This window comes from Geotrypetes seraphini, chromosome 7 (genome assembly GCF_902459505.1).
Source record: "Geotrypetes seraphini chromosome 7, aGeoSer1.1, whole genome shotgun sequence".
In the NCBI taxonomy this organism is placed as follows: domain Eukaryota; kingdom Metazoa; phylum Chordata; class Amphibia; order Gymnophiona; family Dermophiidae; genus Geotrypetes; species Geotrypetes seraphini.
In genome coordinates, this window is record NC_047090.1 from 94,641,968 (window position 1) to 94,667,716 (window position 25,749).

The window sequence follows — 25,749 nt, forward strand, 5'->3', positions numbered from 1 at the left end:
AAGCCAACTTCCCAACACCCCTGATTTCTAGAGGGGTTGGGCAGGAGTGATCCCCAGTTGCCAATGGGATTCAAAATGGTACTGGCACCCAAGGGAAAGTCTCACTGTACTACTGTTAGGTCATTTCCATTTAAAGGCCTTTTTGCTGTCTTTGCAGCATTCACAGCTGGGATTTGAACTGTGTGAAATTTCATAGCAGTACTACTGAGCCACTAAGCTAAAACAGGAAGTGCAATTTCATGGCCTTATAAATTCCGCAGTGACTTTAGATAGAAATATATTTTTGTTGCATTTTTATTTACATTTTTTTCTGGAATAGCACCAAATAAAAATCTCTTCTTCAAATATAATTTTTACAGATACTGGACATTGTTCTACTAATTGCTAGAAGTATAAAAAAAGCTGCATCAGGGTGACAAAAATTACTAATGCAGTAAAGAATAAAATAAGAGATCAGCTGGACCAACGTGGTGGTGGTACAGTCCTTGGACATGACACCAGTTGCTCCTATTCTATGTAGTAATAATTACAGATTGAAGCAATATTCTTCTTCCCTCCCTAAAGGGAGAATAAAAAAACAAACCCAAAAACAACTTATATGAATGCAAAAACGTCTGAAAACATAAACATTAAAGACTGGTTAAAAAATATTTCTGCTCAGTGCTTTTCTGCCTTTCCTATTTCAGTTTTCTCTGCTCAAACACTCCTACTTCATAAATATGAGGGTCAAATGAAAAGTAATGCTTCCACCTCCATAATTCATCAACAGTTGGCAGCAGTGACACCCAACACCTGTTCATTTGTTCTTTGAAATCTCTTCTTTCATCTTGGTTGGCAAGAGGTGTCAGTGAAGAGGCTGTTTTGTTACGGCTTGTGAAATGGAAACGTGCAGTGGGCACCTCTCAGTGTGATTAAGCATCGTAGTGTGAAATAATTTCAGACTTGGCACCATATAATTTCCAAAACTGAATTAATACCTTTGGGAATATCTGTTCAACTTGAATGAAGAGGTGGAAAGGACTGTGCCTAGTTGGATGAAGATAAAAAATGTGCAGTTTTTTTACAACTGCCTTCAAAAACATGTCCATTGCTTCTATAAGCTGATCATCCAAAAATTAAATTGATAGGAGTGAGCAGGAACTGGAGTGTGAAACATGAGACCACAAGCACCTTCTTCATTTTATGCTGGAAATATATAATTCACTATAATGTTGGTTTTTTAGCAAGATATTCCTAAATATGGCAGAAATGTGTGGCAAATGGTGACAACTATGTTTTTTTTTTTTATTCATTACAATATCTTCATTTAAACAAAAGGTATGGAGGTAGAGGCATAGGAGCCAGCTCTTGAGTGCCTTGGGTGTTTGAGCACCCCTAATATTGAACAAACTCTTTGACTGTGTCCAGGGAGAGGTAATTTTTATCGGGTTTAGCGCCCCCCAATAATTTTGAAAAATTGGCTCCTATAGGTAGAGGCATTACTTTTCATTCAACTCTCACTACATTTATATCATTCTTCCTGTTGGGAACACAATGTTCAAGTCTGAATGGATGGAACTCTCCTGGTCTGCACCGTGCATTTCACTTTCTTCACTTAGAATTTTTTATGGATGGTCCTTCAGTTGTAGAAGAGTTCCTGCTACCTCTGCAAGGACTCCAAAAATAATTTTGTGTTATAAAATTGTCATAATATCTGGATGACAGACAGGAATAAAGAGAGAAATAATGTAGAGGAAGATTATGTGAATAAATGTAGTTTCCTTGGCAGTGAAAGGACTTAGGGAAAGTGTAACACATTTAAAAGAGGTGAGGCGAGGTGAGGTAAATATAGTGAACATTTCAGGATATGGGAAACTATTGTCCACTAAGTTCAAAAACATACTTGTAGAATGTAATAATGATTTCTTCTTGCAAATATAAGAAATCCAACTCACTGATGGGCATTTTTAGGTTTTGTGGTCAGTAGTTTCCTACAATATCTCTGATATCCAGTTCACATCTCTGATGCTATATATATGGATTGATGCATGCATTTTTAGGCCCCTGACACTTTCCCAACTTCTCCGACACTTCACTGCATAAGCATGAAGCCATTCCAAATGGTTAAGGATGTTATGCTCTGCTAAATGGTGAAAAAATCTTATTCAACTAATGCTATAACTGTGTATGAAACAGGGCCCTGAGTGTCTGTACTTAGCGCTGATAGCCATTCCAGGACTGAAAAGCACATTTTTGTATTCATGCTATTTCTTTTTAGAAAATAAACTGAATCTCTTTTCTTTCCTGCCCGGGCTCGTGTCTGCCTTAGAGGTAGAAGGCAGAGGTAGACTGTGGGACCTTTTAGACTGCGATTCTGTTATTGCTGTTGTCAATGCTTGAATCCAGGTGTACATCTCCTCCTATGCCAGCGAATACAAAGAGAAGAAAAGAATCTATTAATGTATATCAAGGAATCCCTATTTCATGAGGAAACACTTTTTTCAAGTTATTTATTAGCTAATTGTGGGGAAAAATGGCTGCCAGAAACTTAAGTTGAGTTATCAAGTTCTATGGCATTATGGAATACTTCAGGGGTAATTTTATAAGGAGCCATCTAGATTTTGGTACTAAGAATTTGTGTAAATATTAGAATTATGGTCATTTACACAAAATAATTTTTATAAATTACCAGCTAGCATGAAGGTTTACATGTGTGTTTCATGGTCTGTACTTTCTCTGTGGATGTGTAGAGTATGAATGTAGTCCACACTTAAGCAAATTGGAGGTAATATTCAGCCTATGACAGTAAGCAGCTTGTAAGCTGCTCACATCTGTAGACTGACCTAATCCTGGATATTCAGTGCTAAGGCATGCATGGTTCATAGCATTGAATATACTGATCTGGCAGTTAACTGGACACAGGCAAGTATTCAGACCAGTGCTCAGTTTACTTGACATATAATGTTAAGACAGCCTTTTTGCTGTCCTAACTTTATGTGCTTAGTCAGTTGGAGGACTGAATATTGCCGCTAACTGGCTAAGTTGTGGCTCTACCCAAACTCTATCCCCAGACTGCCCCTAACGTAATCGGTTAAGAAATGGTTGGTTAGTGGTGATATTCAGCAGCAAGACCCACTTAAGTGCCACTGATTATCAGTTGCTGGCCAGCTCAGTAGGTTCATATTTGACTTTATAAAATAGGTATATAATGGCACATGAAAATGTACATTAAGGGGTTCATAATCAAAAAAAGAAACGTCTAAAAAGTGTCCTAAATGGCTACTTGGACGATCAAAAAGCCTGATCGTCCAAGTACCCATAACCAAAGCTGGTTTTTAGACGTATCTAAAAACAGCATAGGCCTTTCCTCTGCCTCTAGACGCACAGAGAGAAAAGAGGCGTGTTTAGAGGAGGGAAAGGGTGGGAAGTAGGCCGACCTACACCTAGGCATACAACACATATAACCAAAACATTTGACAGGTTGCCTACTCGGCACTTATACCTTTTTGACGTAGACGAAATCAAACCAGGTCTAAGTGCCGAAAAAGGGGCCGCTGAGCTGATGGCCGCTGGCGCGATCAGTTCAGCAGCCCGGCAAACTACCCACCACAACCATCACGGCAGGAGAGATGCCTCATCTCCCCTACCACGATGCGATCACCCCTCTATCCGAACTGCCGCGACCCACGGCAGGAGAGATGCCCAATCTCTCCTGCCGTGGGTTGTGGCAGTTCGGGTACAGGAGTGATCGCATCACGGCAGGAGAGATGGCCAATCTCTCCTGCCACGATACATCACCCCCCCGACGATATCGGGGCAAGAGGGAGCCCAAGCTCTCTTGCCCCGTTGAACCGCAACCCCCCCGATGACATCGGGGCAAGAGGGAGCCCAAGCCCTCTTGCCCCGTCGAACCGCGACCCCCCTGATGACATCGGGGCAAGAGGGAGCTCAAGCCCTCTTGCCCCGGCGATCGTGCCCCCCCCTGACTCGATATGGCCAGGAGGGAGCCCAAGCCCTCCAGGCTCCGGCGACCTCCCCTCTGACACGAACGGGCCAGGAGAGAGCCCAAGCCCTCCTGGCCCCGGCAATTCCCTAACCCCCACCCCCCACTACAATATCGGCAGGAGGGATCCCAGGTCCTCCTGCCCTCGACACAGCCCCCCTCCCCCCAACGACCGCCCCCCCCAGAACCCCTGCTCGCCCCCCCCTGCTGACCCGCAACCCCCCGACCGACCCCCCCACCCCACCCCACCCCTTACCTGTACCTTTAACATTGGCCAGATGGACGGGTGCCAAGCCCGCCCGTCCGGCAGGCCAGTCGGGTCCAGAATTGGGCTGGATTGGCCCAGGCGGCAGAAACCCCGCCCACAGGTGGGGCCTGAGGCGCCTGGGCCAATCAGAATAGGCCCAGGAGCCTTAGGCCCTTCCTGTGGGCGGGGCCTTAGGCACATGGGCCCAACCTGGTTATGGACACTTTCCCTGCTTCTGCTTTCAACATTTAAGGCCTTAGGCCAAAAAGGGACTTAGACGGTTTTTTTGATTATGCCCCTCTAAGTATACACAGCTTTATAAAATTACCCTCTATCTACGGAAGTCCTAGGTGCCAAGAAAACAAGTTCATCCATGAGCAAGAACTAATCAAATTCACTCAGGAAATAGCTACGAGCCAATGTCTACAGTCTGCAGATTTTCACAGGCTACTCATGTAAAAATACATAAGAACATAAGAACATGCAAACACACCAGGGTTTCAGGCTTTTGTGCATTTTTACATATGTAAGACATTTGTGAAACTCGGTGCACAGTTTAGCCAGTACTCAAGGTAAAATGTCACTCGCATTATATTATGTATGAATGTTTATGCAAATTCATTAACGATAAGCTGTTGCAATGCAGAAGCATTCAAAGCAAGTCATTTTTGGTTTTTTTTAAAGTTGTGCTTAAAAAAATCACAGCATAACATGTTTTTTAAAAGATTTTTTTGGGGGGTGAGAGGCAAAGAGACCGCAAGTGTTCTACTGGACTCATTTGCTAACAAGTCTTAGTAGAAAGCTGAAAGTTACTACTTTTGTACAAAATTCTGCACATTCTAGAACATCAGCCTCATGGTAAAACTCTATCAGCTGTAATGTAGCTGTAATATAACCAGGGCCAGCATTAGGGATGGGTCAAAAGGGCAACTGCCCTGGGCCCCATGTCATGGGGGCCCCAAACCTCCCTGAAAAAGAGACAGCCTGCAAACAAGCTTTTGGGCCCACTCAATAGTGTCCACCCTGGGCCCCATCATTTCTAGCACTGACCCTGGATATAATAATTTACAGTAATATGTGTTAATAACTGTACAAACACCTACCCCCTCTTCTACGAAACCACACTAGCAGTTTTTAGCGCAGAGAGCTGCACTGCCCACACTGCTCCCGATGCTCATTGAGTTCGCAGGCCATTCAGCGGGGCTCCCCACACTAAAAACCACTAGTGCGGTTTCGTAGAAGAGGGGACTAGTGACAAGCACAGTTGTAAACTGGTTTTTATCATCAAATATTACTTGATTTGGAATAAATGCCCTTTGTATTAATTTCTTGATATTTAATAGTAATGACATTTTCCATTATTATTTGGACACAGCTATTAATGATTTTTGTCTCTCTACTTGTAAACAAGGGCAGATGGAATGATTTTACAATATAGTGTAAAACTGTTGGTTTGTACTAGCTTTGCTTAAGGTATTCTGAAGGACAGGTATGCAGACAACAGAATTTATTAGCTGTTCTCTCTCTCTGATGTGTTTCTATTTTAGTATGGTAGGTCAATCATTGGAGCAGAGGAGTAGCCTAATGGTTATAGCAGCAGGCTGGGAACCAGAAGGTCCAGGTTCAAAAGGAGTCATATCCAACATGCACTGGGAGCTTATTGACTTCCCTATACCATAATGGCATTAATGTAAGCATGTTTTAATTAACTGTGTGCTCCCTGTGTGCAACTAGATGCTCTGTATTTGTTAAACTTTAGCTTTTCCCTATAGCGGCTGTACCTACCTCATCTTTACCATGAAAGAGCCATTCATTGCCATTATTAAGCCTAAAAAACAAAACGTATTTTCTTGTTTATATCAATACACATTTATTTTCCTGTAATTTCAAGTAGCAATACCATCACAAACATTTTAAATAAATTAAAATCTATTAAAAATATATATCTTTCTGAATAGCCAATGTCCTTTCCATTTTGTACATATGAAACAGTGAATTCCACCAAAAACTATAATTAAGCCTTATCCAATTCTTCCAATTGCTTGTAATTTGTTGTATGGCGACTCCTGTCATTATTAATAAAAGCCTGTTGTTTTTAGATGATATTTGGCTTTTAGCCCTCATGACTATGCCAAATAATATCGTATCATAGGACAATGCCACTGGATTTTCCAACAGACAATTAATTTGGCCCCATATTGAATTCCAAAATGGCAAAATAAACGGACAATAGAACAATAAATGATCTAAAGTCCCTGCTTCGAGATGACAATGCCAACATCTATTTGACTTAGAGCTATCTAACTTTTGTAAACGAACTGGGGTCCACAATATTCTATGTAACAGAAAAAACCATGTTTGTTTCATAGATGCCGACATTGTACATCTCATCCTCCAAGTCCAAATTCTTGACCATTGAGACGCAGAAATTTGGTGCTTAATCTCAATACTCCAAATATCTCTAAGACCAGTTTTTGGAAAGGACATTGGCTATTCAGAAAGGGAATTTTAAGAGGTTTCAGGAGATTTGGGAGCCATTAGTAAAATATTGTAATGCTTAAATAGTGTTTTTCCCTTTAAATATGCACATCCGGGTGGGGGAGGTGGGGGGATGGAATTTTGAATAACTGATATGGGGTGATTATAGATATTTTATGTATGGATATTGTGATTGTTTAGGGGGGAGGGGGATATAATTCTGAAATGGATATTATAAGATTATTAAGTGTGAGATATGGATAAAAATGTTTGTATTTAATGTGACACTTACTGTAAGTATTGAAAAGGGGAAAAGGGGTGGGATTTTATTTCTGATTATTACATAATATATCAATATTTGAATGAATTCACAATAAAGATGATTTTATGTATTATTGAATTGGGAGGGAGGAGGGGATGGGGGATTATTATATTCAATAAGAATGATATAAATTTAGATTTCTTACATAATATTTTAACATTATAGAATACTAATTTCCTAATGAAATGTTAAATTTGATGCTAATATGTGAGTTAATCAAGTGTGTATCTTTAAGTTTTATATGAGTTTAATTGATACACTTGTTGTAACATACAAAAATGAATAAAGAATTATAAAATAAAAAAAGAAAATAATATAGAATTGGAAAAAATATATATATATCGTATTTGCCGGCGTATAAGACGACTGGGCGTATAAGACGACCCCCCAACTTTTACAGTTAAAATATAGAGTTTGTTATATACTCGCCATATAAGACTACCCCTTCTTCCGCACACCTTCTGCACAACAAATAAAACTTAAAAGAACATCAGAATTTATTTCAACAATTTTAATTAATTCACTAAAGCTGAATAGAACAATAAACCCATGGGAGCTGCCATGCTATTTGTTTTCTAAACTGTTAACCATACTGAAACTGTCAATGATAGAAGGAAGATAACACATAGAGGGAGAGAGCAAGTGCCGGGCAAGTCCCTAGCAAGTTTGCTGGCATGACAGTTTCCCTTTAAAAGCCTTCAAAAGCCTCCTGTTCGCCCCCGCAACTTCCTTAAGGGCTAGACTCCACACACGGCTGCATGTGCGAGAGACGTAGTAAAGAGAAAAGGGGTGGGGCCAGAGCGCCGCTGCTTCCCGCTGCACAGGATGAAGGAGCTGGCACCCTTGTCACACTGATGTCCCGCCATGGCCCCGTTGATGTCCCGGCAGGTTTACTAGTACCGTAAGCACCGTAAGGAGGTAAGGAAGGAGATGTTAGGGCATGTAAAGTAAGGGCATGTAAACAGTACCCGGCGTATAAGACGACCCCCGACTTTGGGGAGGATTTTAAGGTACTGAAAAGTCGTCTTATACGCCGGCAAATACTGTATCTTTAAGATATCAGTTTTTCTTTCTCTATTTACATCCCAGGAGAAAATGTATTTATATTTATTAACTGCCTTTTCATAAAGAGATTCACCCAATGTAGTTTACAATACATTGAATAATAATAAGTTACTCTTAAGCATTTTCCCTATCTGCCTAGCACGCTCACAATCTAACCATAGTACTTGGTACAATAGAATGCCAAATGACTTGCCCAGGGTCACAAAGAGCAGGCTAGGATTGAACGTACAACCTCAGGGTGCTGAGGCAGCAGCAGCTCTAACCATTAGGCCACCCCTCCACTCTAATGTTTGAAATCTGAGTTGGGCTCCTTATCCACTTATTTTAGAAGTTCTGCTTGTGTTTTGGAAGTCTAAACATCTGCATAGCACATCCATATGGCGTAGCGAGGTTGGGAGGCGCCTGGGGCAGTGGCGCCTCTGCCTTCTATTCCATCTCCCTGCCCCTTCCCTGCCCCCCACTACATGCACCCCCTTCCACTGTACCTTTTTAACTTTGCCAGTGCGAGTAGCATCTCGAACCTGCTGCCCGCGCTAGCCTCGGCTCTCCCTTTGACATCATTTCCTAGTCCTGTGACCAGGAAGAAACTTTAGAGGGAAAAACGAGGCACGGCATATTCAGATAAAGCACATTTACTTACCGTAACAGGTGATATCCAGGAACTGCTGGCAGATATTCTCATTAATGGGTGATGTCACCAAAGGAGCCCCGGTACAGACCACTTTAAAAGTGCATCACCACTTTAAGTCTTTAAAACCAAACCAAACCAAACCAAACCAAACTGTGCATGCGCTAGTGCCTTCCCGCCCGATGTAGGGCATGCGGTCCCTCAGTTAACATAAGCCAGCTAAGAAGCCAACCTGGGGAGGTGGGTGGGTTGTGAGAATATCTGCCTGCTGTCCCTAGATAACACCTGTTATGGTAAGTAACTGTGCTTTATCCCAGAACAAGCAGGCAGCATATTCTCACTGATGGGTGACCTCCAAGCTAACAGAATGGGATGGTGGGAGAGTTGGCCGTTAGGAAAATAAATTTTGTAATACAGATTGGCCGAAGTGCCCATCCCTTCTGGAGAATGACTCCAGACAGTAGTGAGAAGTGAAGATATGAACTGAGGACCAGGTAGAAGCTTTACAGATTTCCTTAACAGGAGTAGCTCTGAGGAAAGCAACAGAAGCTGCCATAGCTCAAACTTTATGCGCTGTGACATGGCTCTCCAATGCCAGTCCGGTCTGAGCATAGCAGAACGAGATGCAGGCAGCAAGCCAGTTGGAAATTGTTCTCTTAGAAACAGGATGCCCAAACTTGTTTGGATTAAATGAGATGAAGAGTTGAGGAGAAGTTCTGTGAGGCTTTCTGTAATCAAGTTAATAAACCAAAGCTCGTTTACAGTCCAAAGTATGCAAGGCTGCTTCTCTAGGTAGAGACTGAGACCTAGGAAAAAATACTGGTAGGACAATCGACTGATTGAGATGAAAGTCAGAGACAACTTTTGAAAGAAACTTTGGATGTGTACGCAGAACCACCTTATCATGATGGAAAACTGTGAAAGGTGGATCTGCTACTAGTGCTTGTAACTCACTGACCCTCCTGGCAGAGGTGAGTGCAATATGAAAGACTACTTTCCAGGTAAGAAATTTAAGATGAGCTGAAGCCATTGGTTCAAATGGTGGCTTCATCAGACAAGAAAGAACCACATTAAGGTCCCAGACGACAGGTGGAGGCTTGAGAAGTGGTTTATCATTGAAAACCCCTTCATGAACCTGGAGACCAAAGGATGAGCAGTAAGAGGTTTTCCCTCGACTGGCATGTGAAAAGCTGTAATAGCACTAAGATGGACTCTGAGAGATGTAGATTTAAGTCCAGAGTCAGACAGAGAAAGTAAATAATCCAACTCCACTGCCAAGGAAGTTGGATCATGATGATGAAGTAGACACTAGGAAGAAAACCTAGTCCACTTTTGATGGTAACATTGCTGAGTGGCTGGTTTCCTGGAGGCGTCAATAATATGTCGAATAGGCTGAAAGAGACGTAATTCAGAAGAGCTCAGTCCGAGAGAAACCAAGCTGTCAGGTGTAGTAATTGCAGGTTGGGATGCAGAAGGGATTCCTGATTCTGAGTGAGCAGAGTAGGAAACATTGGAAGAGGAATGGGCTCCCTGGAACTGAGCTGAAGTAGATGGGAGAACCAATGTTGTCTGGGCCACCGTGGAGCAATGAGAATCATAGTGGTTGCTTCTCTTTTGAGCATGAACAGAGTTCTCAACTTGAGAAGAATTGGAGGGAATGCATATAGAAACATGCCCATCCAGTCCAGGACAAAAGCATCAGCCTCCAGATGGAGAGGAGAGTAAAGCCTGGAACAAAATTGGGGCAACTGGTGAGGAGCCGCAAACAAGTCCACTTATGGAGTGCCCCATTGAGCAAAGATGGTCTGGAGAGTTGCAGAGTTGATAGTCCATTCGTGAGGCTGCTAAGGTTGTCTGCTAAGGAATTCTTCTCCCCTCGAATGTAGACAGCTTTCAAGAACAGATTGCGAACTGTTGCCCAAGTCCAGATTTTTGGGGCTTCCTGACACAACAGGAGAGACCCCATGCCTCCTTGCTTGTTGATGTAGTATATCGCTACTTGACTGTCTGTGCGAAGAAGGAGGACGGGGGCAGAGAAGATGATAGAAGGCCTTGAGTGCATAAAACATTGCTCTGAGCTCTAAGAAATTGATGTGAAATTTCCGTTCCCTGGCGGTCCAAAGACCCTGAGTCTGAAGATCGTCCAAATGCGCCCCCCCCCCCCCCCCAGCATAAAGAGATGCGCCGGCATGATGACCTTGCGATGAGGGGCTAAGTGAAAAAGAAGACCTCTGGATAGATTGGAAGAAGTCATCCACCATTGAAGCGACTGCAGAAGAGATGATGTCACAGATATATGCTGTGAGAGACGATCCATCACTTGAGACTACTGAGAGGAAAGGGTATGAAGTATGAAGGTGTAGCCTTGCCAGTGGTGTGACATGGACAGTAGAAGCCAAGTGGCCTAGAAGAACCATCATGTGTCTGGCAGAGATGGATTAAAGAGGAAGCAGTTGCTGACAAAGGCGTATGAGAGTCTGAAGATGATTTGGAAGAAGAAATGCTCTCATGAGAGTTATGTCTAGGATTGCCCCAATGAACTGCAGACGTTGAGTTGGAAGAGATGTGATTTGGGAAAGTTGACTTCGAATCCTAGAACTTGAAGAAAAGAAATGGTCTGAGTTGTTGCTTGGATCACTTCCGGAGAGGATACAGCCTTGATCAACCAGTCGTCCAGATAAGGAAAGACTTGAAGGCTGTGTGATTGGAGAGATGCGGCCACTACAATCAGGCATGAAGACTGGGAGAAGATGCCAGGCCAAAGGGAAGAACCTTGTATTGGTAATGACAGCAATTGATTTGGAAACAGAGATACTTCCTGGAAGCCTGATGAATTGGCTTCCTTGAGATCCAGAGAGTATAGCCAGTCGTTCTGATTGAGGAGAGGATAAAGCAGGGCAAGGGAGAGCATCCTGAATTTCTCCTTGACTAGAAATTTGTTGAGAGCTCTGAGATCCAGGATGGGTCTCAGTCCCCATGTCTTCTTGGGAACTAAGAAGTAATGGGAGTAGAATCCCTGCTTCTGCTGATTGAGGGAACTTCCTCGATGGCATTCAGCAGGAGAAGGGATTGAAGCTCCTGCAGAAGAAGAGAGAACTGTGCAGGGTCCAAAGCAGACTCTCTTGGAGGATTGTCTGGTGGCAGGATATGAAAATTGAGCGAGTAACGCTGACGGATGATGGTCTGGACCCAGAGGTCTGATGTTATGAGCTTCCAGCGAGCAATGAAAAACTAAAGACGGCCTCCGATGGGCTGAGGCAGAGACTGTAGAATGTTGATATTGGCTATGCTCTGAATGAACACGTCAAAAAGGCTGGTTGGTTTTTGAGGGGCAGCCTGTTGTTTTTGCTGTTGTTGACGTGGTTGTTGCTGCCTCTGTCATCTAGGTTGAGGCTCATCTGGGGCCATAGGTTTCACAGCAAACCGTCTTTGATATGAAGATTGTGGTCTGAAAGGATGAGAAGGTGGGCTTGACCAGAGTGTCCCACCTGGTCTTGTGGGAAGACAACTTCTGTGTAGTTGTGTCCATAGAAGCACCAAAAAGGTATTCCCCCAAACAAGGTGCATTCGCTAGCCTATCTTGATGGTTGACATCTAGCTCAGACACCCGAAGCCAGGCTAGACGTCTCATAACAACTGACATTGCCGCAGCATGTGAAATTAGCTCAAAAGTATCATAGGTGGATCTCACCATGTACTTGCGGAGCTGGAGCAAGTCAGAGAAAAATGAAAAAGTGTAGTTGCCAGACTGGTTGGCTAACATGGCATTTTCATATAGATGTTTGCCAAACTGGTCCATAGCCTTGCCCTCTCTGCCAGGGGGTACTGAGGCATAAACACTAGCCCCCGAAGATTTTTTTAGTGTAGACTCTACCAGGAGAGACTCATGTGGAAGCTGTGGTTTATCAAAACCTGGAATAGGAACCATTCGATAAAGGGAGTCTAACTTGCGAGGAGCCACTGGGATAGTAAGTGGCATTTCCAAGTTTTTGTAAAAAGTTTCCTGTAGGATATCATGAATGGAAAGAACATAAGAACATAAGAAGTTGCCTCCGCTGAGGCAGACCAGAGGTCCATCTCGCCCAGCAGTCCGCTCCCGCGGCGGCCCATCAGGCCTATTTCCTGAGCAGTGGTCCCTGACTATTTCTATAACCTACCTCTACTCCTATCCCTATAACCTACCTCTACTCCTATCTGTACCCCTCAATCCCTTTGTCCTCTAGGAACCTATCCAAACCTTCTTTGAAGCCCTGTAATGTGCTCCTGCCTACCACAGCCTCAGGAAGCGCATTCCATGTATCCACCACCCTCTGGGTGAAAAAGAACTTCCTAGCGTTTGCTCTAAACCTGTCCCCTTTCAATTTCTCCGAGTGCCCCCTTGTACTTGTGGTTCCCCATAATTTGAAAAATCTGTCCCTGTCTACTTTTTCTATGCCCTTCAGGATCTTGAAGGTTTCTATCATGTCTCCTCTAAGTCTCCGCTTCTCCAGGGAGAACAGCCCCAACTTTTTTAGTCTGTCAGTATATGAGAGATTTTCCATACCCTTTATCAGCTTAGTTGCTCTTCTCTGGACTCCCTCAAGTACTGCCATGTCCTTCTTGAGGAACGGTGACCAGTACTGGACACAATATTCCAGATACGGGCACACCATTGCACGATACAGTGGCAGGATGACTTCCTTTGTCCTGGTCGTGATACCCTTTTTAATGATACCCAACATTTTGTTTGCTTTCCTTGAGGCTGTGGCGCACTGTGCCGACGCCTTCAATGTTGTGTCTACCATCACTCCCAGGTCTCTTTCAAGGTTACTTACCCCTAGCAGTGATCCCCCCATTTTGTAAGTGAACATCGGGTTCTTTTTCCCTATATGCATGACCTTGCATTTCCCTATGTTGAAGCTCATTTGCCACTTTTTGGCCCACTCTTCCAGTGTCGTCAGATCCTTTTGGAGATCTTCGCAGTCTGCCATGGTTATAACCCTGCTGTATAGTTTGGTGTCATCCGCAAATTTAATGACCTCACATTTTGTTCCCGCCTCCAGGTCGTTAATGAATATATTGAACAGGAGCGGTCCCAGCACCGACCCCTGCGGAACTCCGCTCGTGACCCATTGCCAGTCTGAGTAATGGCCCTTTACTCCAACCCTCTGTTTCCTGTCTGCCAGCCAGTTTTTGATCCATCGGTGGACCTCCCCTTGCACCCCGTGGTTCCATAGCTTCTTAAGCAGTCTTTCGTGTGGTACCTTGTCGAAGGCTTTTTGGAAGTCAAGGTAAATGATGTCTATGGATTCCCCTTTATCCACCTGGCTGTTTACCCCCTCAAAGAAGTACAATAAGTTTGTGAGGCATGACCTATCCTTGCAGAAGCCATGCTGACTCGACTTTAGCTGTCCATTGTTTTCGATGTGTTCACAGATGCTGTCCTTAATCAGCGCTTCCATCATCTTTCCCGGGACCGAGGTCAAGCTCACCGGCCTGTAGTTTCCTGGGTCACCCCTTGAACCTTTCTTGAAGATGGGCGTGACATTTGTTATTTTCCAGTCCTCCGGGATCTCTCCAGTTTTTAACGATAGGTTGCATATTTATCGAAGTGGCTCTGCTATTTCGTTCCTTAGTTCCTTGAGTACCCTTGGGTGAATGCCGTCCGGACCTGGCGATTTGTCGCCCTTTAGCCTGTCTATCTGCCTGAGGACATTCTCTTGGCTTACCTCTAGTTGGACCAGCTTATCATCCTGATCTCCATTTACGATTTCTTTGGGTTCCGGAATGTTGGTTGTGTCTTCCCTCGTGAAGACTGAAGAAAGCTTGAGAAGTTCCTTAGGTGGCTGATCATAGTCCAAGGCATCCAGGAATTGTTTAGATTTCAAAGAGTCAGCCTCCAAGGGGATGGATAATGTCTCAGACATCTCCCTGAGAAACTTGGCAAAAGATGATTTCTCAGATGGTAAAGCAACCTCTTGAGAAGAATGTCAAGTAGAATCATCTTCTGAAGAACCCTCATCCTCAGAAGGTAGTTCCTGCTCTGAATCCCCCCATAGATCCAAATCTCGAGTAGTTCGGGGTCGGTGCCGACCAGGCGGTGCTGAAGACTCCAAATGCTTTGATTTTCGCAATGCTTTTCCAGACTGCACCAACATCATCTCAAGGGATGTTTGCATGGAAGAGGACAGATGTCAACGAGTCTTCGGTGTCGGTCCCTTAACAAGAAGCGGTGGCACCGATGGAGACTCTTGAATAGGTGCAACTGGTGTCGAGAGCTCAGACCAGGACGGCACCGGGGGAGTTGATGTCGACATGGGCAGAGTTGGCATGAGCATTTGAAACTGCTCCCTTAATTCCTCTTGCAGCAATTCTTTGATCTGCTGCTTAAGGGTACCTTCGGTGCGGCTCTATGCTCCAGCAATGAGGCTAATGTCGAGAGTGGAGTGCTTTTTGGATTTCCTCGAGGTCGGTAGGACTTGGCTCACTGCTACTGAGACCTGAGGGCCCAAGGGGTGGAGGAAGGCTTCTTAGCCGGCTTACCCACTACATGCGACACCGAAGATGGCTCTTCCGATGTCGATAGTTGCGGTGTTGATTTAGACGGCGCTACTGGCACCGAGATTGATGTCGAATCTCCTTCCATGCCCATGCTGAAAAGGAGTCACTGCTAGATGAGTCTTAAGTGTCCTCTTCTGAAGCGACGAGCAACGGGAACAAGTCTCTGGACAGTGCGCAGGCCCCAAGCACTGAAGACAAAACGGTGCGAATCAGTTACAGAAATGGGGCAAGCACTTTTTAAAACCCGTTCGTGGATGGGACATTGAAGGGAACACAGCCTTGGCAAAATCAAAATCCGAGTCTATGGTGGTGGAACAGGCCCCGCCGGGCCGGACCCGCAAAAGAGAAAAAGTAAAAATTTTTACTACTTTCTTTTTTTACAAAAAAGAATAACCAAATCAAATAAAACAAAAACTGACTGAAAAGTCAGAGATCTGCATGAGCGGGAAGGCAGCAGAAAAAATGATTTCAACAGCCATTGAAACACGCGTCTTAGCTCTGCGGAAACTAAGAAATTGAGGGACCGCGAGCCCTACATTGGGCAGGAAGGCACTCACGCATGCAAGGATTGGGCTATCACAAACTTTCTAAAGACTTAAAGTGGCGATGCACTTTTAAAGTGGTCCGTACTGGGGCTCCATCGGTGATGTCACCCATTAGTGAGAATATGCTGCCTGCTTGTCCTGGGATAACAGACAGTTGCTCTGATTGAGCAGCTTTCCACTGTAGGGATTAAGGCATCCACCTCCCTTGTTTTGCCCCAGTCAAAATTTGAACATTTCAGATTATAAAATGGATATTCATGCTGGACAGAATCAGCACATAGATATCCCTTTCTCATGTATTTTAGAATGTTAGCAGATCCTGCTTTAAATACATGAGAAATGGACATAATCTGAAGTGGATAGCCTTTCTAAATTTCTACTCCACAGATCTAGGCAGTTTTCCATAAACCTGTGCTAGTATCATAGTAACATCTCTAAACTATGTACAAATACAGCACTGACTATGGTATAAATGTGTACATATACGTAGCATGATTATGGTATAAATGTGTCTATATTGAAAACCATCTCAGAAAACACTAACTGTATTGTAACACCTTTACAGAAACTCATATAAACCACTCTGAATTGACTCCCCAGTATAGAAGCTTTCAAAAAACATAAACAGTGCTTCTTAACTCATCCAGCCAGTCAGGTTTTCAGGATAATCACAATGTATATGCCTGAGATAGATTTGCATACCAAGAACTGAGCTGAAAACCACTGCCTTGGGGATCAAAATATAAGCTAAACTGAAATATAAAAAATATATGAGAAATGAGATCATTTCTAAGCAGATCGTCTGCAGTGCATCTAAATTTCAAGGGGGTGTGTTAGAATTGTGTTTTGTATGGGACTAGAGTGGGGCTATGATTTGGATATTTTTCTACAATAATGGAACAATGTAAAAATGTCGAGGGCACAAAATAGGACATTTGATGTTAGACATGATTCAATAATGAATAAGTACCAAAAAGATGCCCAAACTGACCAGATGACAATTGGAAGGATTAAGGCATAACCCCCCTTTACCCCTCCCCTTCCAGTGGTCACTGACCCCTCCCACCCCCTTGAGCGTGTAAAAGAATTGCCATTTTCTCTACAGGATTTTTGGACATTTTTCCTAAAACATCCAAAATCAGATTTAGATGTCATATTGAAATGCCCCTGTAAATATTTTAAATGAAATAGGTTAAACTTACGTCAGCTTGAAAATGTGTTTCTTCTTCCTGTAATCAGCAGGCACTTCATAAATTGCATTTGTAAGTAGAATTGGCTCCTCCCCATGGAAAGGCACACCTGCCTCCGCGTTCTTGGGGTCCTTATAAAATGATAACTCACTGTTCTTCAGCATACAGTAGACAGTACTCCAGGATCTAATGTTATGTGGGCAAAAATACAAGTTACTTCAATTATTATTGGAGTATAATGCAGGTAATTTATTTTCAAATGATTTTTATTGCGCACAAAAGTACAGATTATACAAAGATCTCAACTGAAGACATACAGGCTCAAATTTTTCAAATAGACTGCAAAACCAAAACAATCCCACCCCCACCCCAGTCTCCATCAAGCCAAGCAAACAGGTCAAAGAAATCAAAGTTACAACAAATACAATTAACAAACAAATGGGAAAATCAGAAATTCAATAGACGATTCCGAGTCAAGGGAGTCATAGTGTTCCAAAAGGGTTCCCATGTACGCTGAAATGAGTGCCCTGGCAAAGATGAAAGATCCAAGATATCTCCCCGTTTCCACTGCAGAAGAGTAATCAGCCGACATCTCCAAAGGGAAAAATCTGGAGCTTCAGCCTCCAGCCACTTAATCAGAATACATTTCAAAGCAACTAATACAGTCCACTTGAGGAAAGTTGTTACTCCCCATCGATGAGAGCGATAATGTGGAGGAAGTCCAAATAGAAGAAGAGGAGAACGCTGAATAGTAATTTTCCAAATATGTTCCACAAAGGTAAAAACATGGTCCCAGTAAACTTGAATATTAGGGCAAGTCTAAATCATGTGTCCCAGATCCGCCTCAGGGTCGCAACAGCGAAGACTCTCAACTGATTTCCGAAATCGGGAAAGAAAGGCCCTCTTAGGAGAAACATATAGTCTTATAATGCTGTTCCCAAAGTGTAACATATCTGCAATTTCTTAACAGCAAGCAGTATCACATCTTCAGGCAACTCAGTATGCATATCGCAGGACTAAGCGGCCCTCGATTTAACATGGTCAAGCAAGGGGGATTCATCTTTCAAGTGATGATGGTGAAATTTAAGAGGAACCAGGAGCTGGGAACCAAAGGTATAAGCAGTGGATAACAATTCTTGGGTAGAAACCTGTAGATTAAGGGGCTGCAGAGAATTTAAATAATGATGAATCTGCATATGCAAAACCATCAGTGGGAGAGAGATCATAGTCCTGTTGTAGCTGAGCAAAGGACTTTATTCTCCCATCCTCCTCAACCATGTGATACAAATAATGAATCCCCCTTGCTTCCCATCGAGCAAATATAGCATTGTCATAACCGACCATCAAGAAAGCACAAATTCAACAGACCCAGATCACCTCTGTACCATGGCATAGCAGCAAGTCCATAGGGCAGACGAGCACGCCTACCCACCCAAAGAAACCCTTGAATTAACTGAATCAACCTTGTTTCATCTTTATGGGTCAAGTAAAGGGAAAGAACCTGAAATACATATAACCAACAAAGGATAATAAGCATATTATAAAAACTCACTCTACCGAGAAGAGAAAGAAGAAGACCCCAACACAGCCATAATTTATTGGTGAGGGACAGAAAAAGAGGTTCTATATTCAAGGAATATAGTCGAAAGAGGTCATGAGGGATAAGAACTCCCAAATATCTCAGGGATGAATCAGCCCACTGCAATGGAAACGACCCTCTCCAAGTAGTTCTAATCCCAGGGAAAGAAGGCATAGCAACTGATTTATCAAGATTAAGAGATAACCCGAAATAAAAACTGTACTCGGAAATAAGATCTAACGCTGGCAGCAACAAAACCTCTGGAAGTGTAAGAACCAAAAACATGTCATCTGGAAAAGCTAAAGTTTTAAGTTCCCCACCTGCCACCCGCAGGCCACTCATTGCATCAAAGGATCATAAAGTACAAAGCAGGGGTTCTAAAGAGAGAAGGAAAAGGAGCGAGGAGAAAGGGGGCAGCCCTGCCTAGTACCCCGCAGGATAGGGAAAGAATCCGTGTGAGTTCCGTTAACTAGCAGAGATGCCCTAGGATTAGAATAAAGAGAGCGGATTGCATTAAGATAGAAGCCCTGAGGTCTACATATTCAAGAGTACTAAACAGAAAAGACCAATGAACACTATCAAATGCCTTAGAGGCATCCAGGCTAACAAACAAAGTGGGAATATGATGTTGTTGGCAATGAGCCATGGCAAAGATAACCTTTCTAACATTGCAAACTAACTGGCGGCCACAAACAAAACCTACCTGATCCTCATGGATCAAGGTAGGAAGGTGAGGAGCTAAGCGATCAGCGAGGATATGAGACAATAGTTTAAGATCAACATTGATCAAGGAAATGGGGCGATAAGAACCTGAATCATCCTCCATCTTACCTGGCTTCAGTAACAAGGTAATAAGGGCTTCATTAGTATAACGAGGAAAGAAGCCGGTAGAAATAGCGTCATTATAGTAAGATAACAGTGGTCTGCAAAGGTGTGGGGAAAGAAGCCAGTAAAACTCACCAGAAAACCCATCCAGTCCTGGTGTGTTCCCTGATTTCAAAGCCTTGATGGCAGTCTGCAATTCCTTAGACTAGAAAGGGCAATTCAGTCTGGTGACCACCTCCTCAGATAGTCGAGGCAATCCAGAGAATCAAATATAGTCCATTAACATTTCAAAAGAAACAGCCTCAGGAGAAGCATAAAGTTTAGCAAAATAGTCATAAAGAACCCTGGAGACCTCAGGAGTGCGCAAAACCCGGCCCCCCACAGGTGTCCAGAGTGCCAAAATAGGTCTGCGGCCAGTCTTAGCATCCATGAGGCACACCAGAAGATGCCCCGGCTTATTAACAAAGTGGTGAAAGTGATGTTTATGAAAAGCCGCCCACTTCTGAGAGCGAGAATGAAGGAGAGAGTTAAGGGCCCCTTGAGAAGACAGATAAAGTTCCCTATTCTCCGCCGTAGGATTCAAAAGAAAGGTGATTCATGTAGGTAACAAAAATCTTATGCACGAATACAGGATGTCCGGGGTGGTACTTGGAGAGACCTCCCAGGAAAGAGACTTGGGAGTTATGATCGACAAGTCGATGAAGCCGTCCATGTAATGTGCAGCGGCAGCAAAAAGGGCGAACAGAATGCTAGGAATGATAAAGAAGGGGATCACGAACAGATCGGAGAAGGTTATCATGCTGCTGTACCGGGCCATGGTGCACCCTCACCTAGATTACTTTATCCAGCACTGGTCGCCATACATAAAAGAAAGACATGGTACTACTTGAAAGGGTCCAGAGAAGAGCGACTAAGATGGTTAAGGGGCTGGAGGAGTTGCCGTACAGTGAAAGATTAGAGAAACTGGGCCTTTTCTCCCTCGAACAGAGGAGATTGAGAAGGGACATGATCGAAACATTCAAGGTACTGAAGGGAATAGACTTAGTAGATAAGGACAGGTTGTTCACCCTCTTCAAGGTAGGGAGAACGAGAGGGCACTCTCTAAAATTGAAAGGGGATAGATTCTGTATGAATGTAAGGAAGTTCTTCTTCACTCAGAGAGTGGTAGAAAACTGGAACGCTCTTCCGGAGTCTGTCGTAGGGGAAAACACCCTCCAGGGATTCAAGACAAAGTTAGACAAGTTCCTGCTGAACCAGAACGTACGCAGGTAGGGCTAGTCTCAGTTAGGGTGCTGGTCTTTGAGCAAGGGCTGCCGCGTGAACGGACTGCTGGGCATGATGCCCAACAGCGGCAATTCTTATGTTCTTATGTCCTCTTAGCTGTCCGTAAAGCTTTCTCCAAGGTGATAATACCCTTGTGAATACATCTAGTGCAGGCACACGTAAATGAGAGAATGTGACCATGAAGTACCATTTTTGCTGTTTCCCAAAATAGAATGGGGTTATCCTGATGTTGGCCATTATGCTCCAGATAATCCTCCCACTGAGTATGGAGAAACTTCTTGAACTCAGCATCTTGAGCAAGGTAAAAAGGAAAATGCCAAAAAGGAGATTTTATATAAGTGACATCTAAATGAATATCTATCCAGATTGGTGTATGGTCCGAAATATTCAAGGGTCTTATTTCCGCCGACAGGATAGAAGGAAACAACTCTGGGGACAAAAACAGAGTCAATCCAGGACCAGGTGTGGCGTGCACAAGAAAGGTGAGTATAATCCTTAACCTCCGGATGTAATAAATGCCATAGATCAACCACGGAAAGAGAATCACAAAAGTCAGCCAACAAATGTCCTTTAGCCCCAGGGGGTGTGGATGGAGTTACAGATTTATCACAAGTAAGGACGAAGACCAGATTAAAATCTCCCAGCAAAATAATGGGGTCCCCAGAATAACAGGAGCAAAGATGTACTAGTCCTTGCAAAAAAGAAACCTCTGCCGAATTTGGGCCATAAACAACTAACAACAAATAACGTTTATTACCCAGCGTTAATCGCAAAAGCAGAGATCGCCCATCTCATCTGAAGCAGCTTCTAAAACTTGAACCCCAATCGGAGAAGACTTACGAACCAGTACTGCAATTCTACCATGACACCCAGGTGGGGCGGCATAGTACACCTCACCCACCCAAGAACGATGTAACTTAAGATGTTCAGCATCAGTGAGCCGTGTCTCTTGTAGACATGCAATATCCACACAATAATGCTGAAGGGCCGCTAAAATTTTTGAGTACTTGACAGGAGAGGTAATCCCCACAACATTCCAGGAAAGGATTTGAAACTGAGTACTCATAGGCCATCAGTTAGAGAAGACCTACTAAGCAAAAGTAAGTGTATAAGAAAAGAGAGTCTTAGGAGACCAGCCTCTCCCAGAGCATAGAAAACAAGAAGCAAAACAAGAAAAAGGAAAATAAAATAAAATCCCCAAAGCACATACAAAGATAAGATGATTGAAGACTCCCAGCTCTTCCCAAACCTCCCTCCCCCATCTAATCCCCCAACAACACCCCCCCCAATCCACACATCCCCCACAGCATCACCGATCCCCCGAAAGGAATCAAGGAGGCTGAGTCACAAGATGTAACCTGTCCCCAGGTCTAACCGGTAGAAAATACTGCCCCTTGAAGAACAAAAAAAGTGAAGAAGGCTGGCAGAAAACAGCAATAGCACTTAAAGGCTTTCTTTCTGTTATACTCTCTTATGTACTCAAGTCTAATTACATGTGAACCTAGTCAAGCTCCGGTAGGAGATGCCCCGGTACATAAACTGAAGTCTAGGTTAGATTAGATTAGAACAAAAAAGTCCCCAGCCAGGGCTTTTTAATCCATACCAAAGGAAGAACCTCACCTAGAAATTGTGTTATAATAATGCAGAGGCTCTGAAGGGACTAAAAGACAGAAGCAGAAAAAGGGGGCCAGCCAGCCATATGGGACACATATGTTAACAGCCACTCATTAAAACCAAAACTTGATATACCCCACAGCTGCATCAGTTAGACCCAGAATGTAGTAGGAGTCCACATATGAGAATGCAAAGAGGAGCATAGCAGACTACTGCTACCAGCAGAATAGTGAAACATGGAAATAATATTTAAGGTACATGAAAGCCACAGGGTTTTACAAAGAGAACAGAAAGCAAAATTTAAGTTCCACCTACAACTGGTAACAGCTACCCTAACACCCATCAAAACCAGCAGGTGAGAGAGGCTCCAAAGCTAACTTATCAGGCACTCAACAGCTGCCACCAAAGTCAACAGCAGGAGCCTATCCAGTGCAGTCAAGTAAGTGAAGAAGAAGGCCCCGAAGCCGAGGGCAGGGTGTTGAGATACTCGCCAACCTCTGCCACCGAGGCGAACGTGCGCCATCCAGTCGCTGTGAAATTGCGGAGCAAGGCCAGATAAGCCAGAGTGAAGCATTGCTTTTTCTGAGAGAGTGCTGCACAAATAGGCGAGAATTTTCTCCTCTTCTCCAGCAACGATGATGAATAATCCTGAAATAATTGCACTCGATGGCCATCATATTTCAAGGAGTCCCGATGAAGTCTATATTGCTGCATCAAAATGGCCTTACAAGCATAATTGTGAATTTTCATGATGGCGACGCGGGGCTGCGTGCCTTCATCCATTTTACGCCCCAAGCTGGATGGTAACGCATATCCGCCTGTAACCACTGCTCAAGCGTTGTTAGTAAAGTAGAGTCAGATGTAGATTCTGGCAAGCCCACCAGACGAATGTTGTCCCTGTGTTAGGTGATCTAGGCTTGGTCTCCCTGCTTTCCAGTATACCATTCTGTTGTTCCCCTGACTGTACAAAATTGACCAAAATATTGGAAGTTAAATCAGTTATATATAATATTTAATAAATCCTTGATTGTATTTATTTACAATAAGAAACTTGAAACAACAAAAATACAAGACAAAAGTACAAAGGAAATGGAGGATGAGAAAGGATGAAATTTGACTGAATAGAAGCAGAAAAGAAAGAAAGGGAGGAAAGAGCTAAAAGGGAAAGATCAATATGTCAGAAACAGATGTAGTAAGGGAAGGGAACAAGACAGGAGGAGAAATAACAAAAGGAGAAGAGAAGACAGACAGGAATTTAAGACAACAATAAAAGTAAGTTAAAAAAATGAACACAAGAAAAACTAAACAGTTTATAAAACATTAAAATAGTGCTGACATTCCAAGAGGCGGTCTGACCTCGGTTCAAGCCCTACGGGGGTGCACAGCTGGCACACCGAGACTCTCCCCCCTCCCCTACTCTGTCACTGCTGATTTCCCAAACCAACAGAGCTAAACTTTAAATCCAGCCATCGCAGGACCTATGTGCATCTCTCTGCGGCTGCTGGTTCCTTGTTCCAAAGCAGAGCCGGCAGCTGCAGGAAGGTACACAAAGGTCCCATGATGGCTACAATTAAGTTTACTGTTGCTGTTGCTGCTGCTGCTGCTGCTGGTTTAGCAAGCTCGCCGGCACCGAAGAAGGCTTTCGTTCTAGTGCTGAGGCAGTAGACACCGGTTCTGCAAAGGTCGATGCCGACAATAAAGGCTCAGACCGCACCGGTGCCACAAGGGTCGGTGCTGGTAACAAAAGTTCAGACTGAACCGGCCGATAGCAAAGGCTCAGACTGGACCGGCACCGGGGGAGCCATGACAGATTTGCAACTGCTCCCGTAGCTCGACTCGCAGAATTTCTTGTATTTGCTGCTTAAGAGTCTGTATGCCAAAGGGGAGGAGAACCATTGTAACAACGTTCAACTTCAGGAAAGGGAACTATGATGCCATGAGACAAATGGTAAAGAGAAAACTCAGGAACAGCTCCAGAAAGGCACAGACAGTGGACCAAGCCTGGACCTTATTCAAGGACACGGTGAACGAGGCACAAAACCGGTATATACCCAGATTTAGAAAAGGGTACAGAAAGAATCAAGCAAAAGACCCAGCATGGTTAACCAAAGAAGTTAAGAAGGTGGTAAGAGATAAGAAAATATCCTTCAGGACGTGGAAAAAGGACAAAACCGAGGAAAATTGGAAAGAGCACAGGAAACACCAAAGAGAATGTCACCGCGCAGTCAGCAAAGCAAAGAGAGAGTATGAAGAGAGACTTGCAAAGGAGGCAGGGAACTTTAAACCTTTCTTCCGATATGTGAAAGGGAAACAGCCGGCAAGGGAGGAGGTGGGACCTCTGGACGAGGGGGACAGGAAAAGAGTAGTAAAGGAGGAAAAAGAAGTAGCGGACAGATTAAACATGTTCTTCTCATTGGTCTTCACAAAGGAGGACACATCCAATGAACCAGAACCAGAAAAATTCTTTAAGGGGGACCAAGAGGATAAATTATCGTGCATGGAGGTAAGCCTCGAAGACGTACTCAAACAGATAGACAAGCTAAAAACTGACAAATCTCCGGGCCCAGACGGAATCCACCCAAGAATACTAAAAGAACTTAGAGATGAAATAGCAGAGTTACTGCAGCAGATTTGCAACCTATCCTTAAAAACAGGGGTAATACCGGAGGACTGGAGGATAGCAAATGTTACACCTATCTTCAAGAAGGGATCCAGAGGCGACCCGGGGAATTATAGACCGGTCAGCTTAACCTCAGTTCCGGGGAAGATGGCCGAAGCGATAATCAAGGACAGTATCAATGAGCGTATAGAAAGGAATAAGCTGATGAGAACAAGCCAGCTTGGTTTCTGTACTGGAAGATCTTGCCAAACGAACCTGCTGCACTTCTTCGAAGGGATAAGCGGACATTTGGACAAAGGTGACCCCATAGACATAGTATACCTGGACTTCCAGAAAGCCTTTGACAAAGTACCTCACAAGCGCCTACTAAGGAAACTGTGGAACCACGGGGTGGAAGGAGACATACACAGATGGATCGGTAACTGGCTGGCGAACAGGAAGCAGAGGGTAGGAGTAAAGGGACACTATTCTGACTGGAAAGGGGTCACGAGTGGGGTCCCACAAGGGTCGGTGCTGGGACCACTGCTATTCAATATATTTATTAATGACCTGGAAACAGGGACAAAGTGCGAAGTTGTTAAATTTGCAGATGACACGAAACTCTCCAGTAAGGTTAGATCTGTAGAGGAATGTAAAGAACTTCAAATGGACCTGAACAGACTGAGTGAGTGGACAAATAAATTGCAGATGAGCTTCAATGTAGAAAAATGTAAAGTTATGCACATAGGGAAAGGGAACCCGATGTACAACTACACAATGGGGGGGATGGTACTGGGGGAAGGCAACCTAGAAAAGGACTTGGGGGTTTTAGTAGATAGAACAATGAAGCC

The 25,749-nt window shown here is 43.8% G+C and overlaps 1 protein-coding gene across 2 annotated transcripts in view; it reads right to left on the reverse strand.

Annotated features, from left to right (window-relative positions):
* Positions 1 to 278: 278 nt before the first annotated feature.
* The window catches only part of SPTB (spectrin beta, erythrocytic), a 345,456-nt gene continuing 319,985 nt past the window's right edge, over positions 279 to 25,749 (reverse strand). For both annotated transcript variants that reach the window (XM_033951147.1, XM_033951148.1), the window contains exons 34-36: positions 17,010 to 17,183; positions 6,015 to 6,057; positions 279 to 2,399 (exon numbers count right to left, since the gene is read on the reverse strand). In XM_033951147.1, the coding sequence (XP_033807038.1) occupies positions 2,244 to 2,399; positions 6,015 to 6,057; positions 17,010 to 17,183 (373 nt within the window). In that variant the 3' untranslated portion in view covers positions 279 to 2,243. The remainder of the gene's footprint in view (positions 2,400 to 6,014; positions 6,058 to 17,009; positions 17,184 to 25,749) is intronic.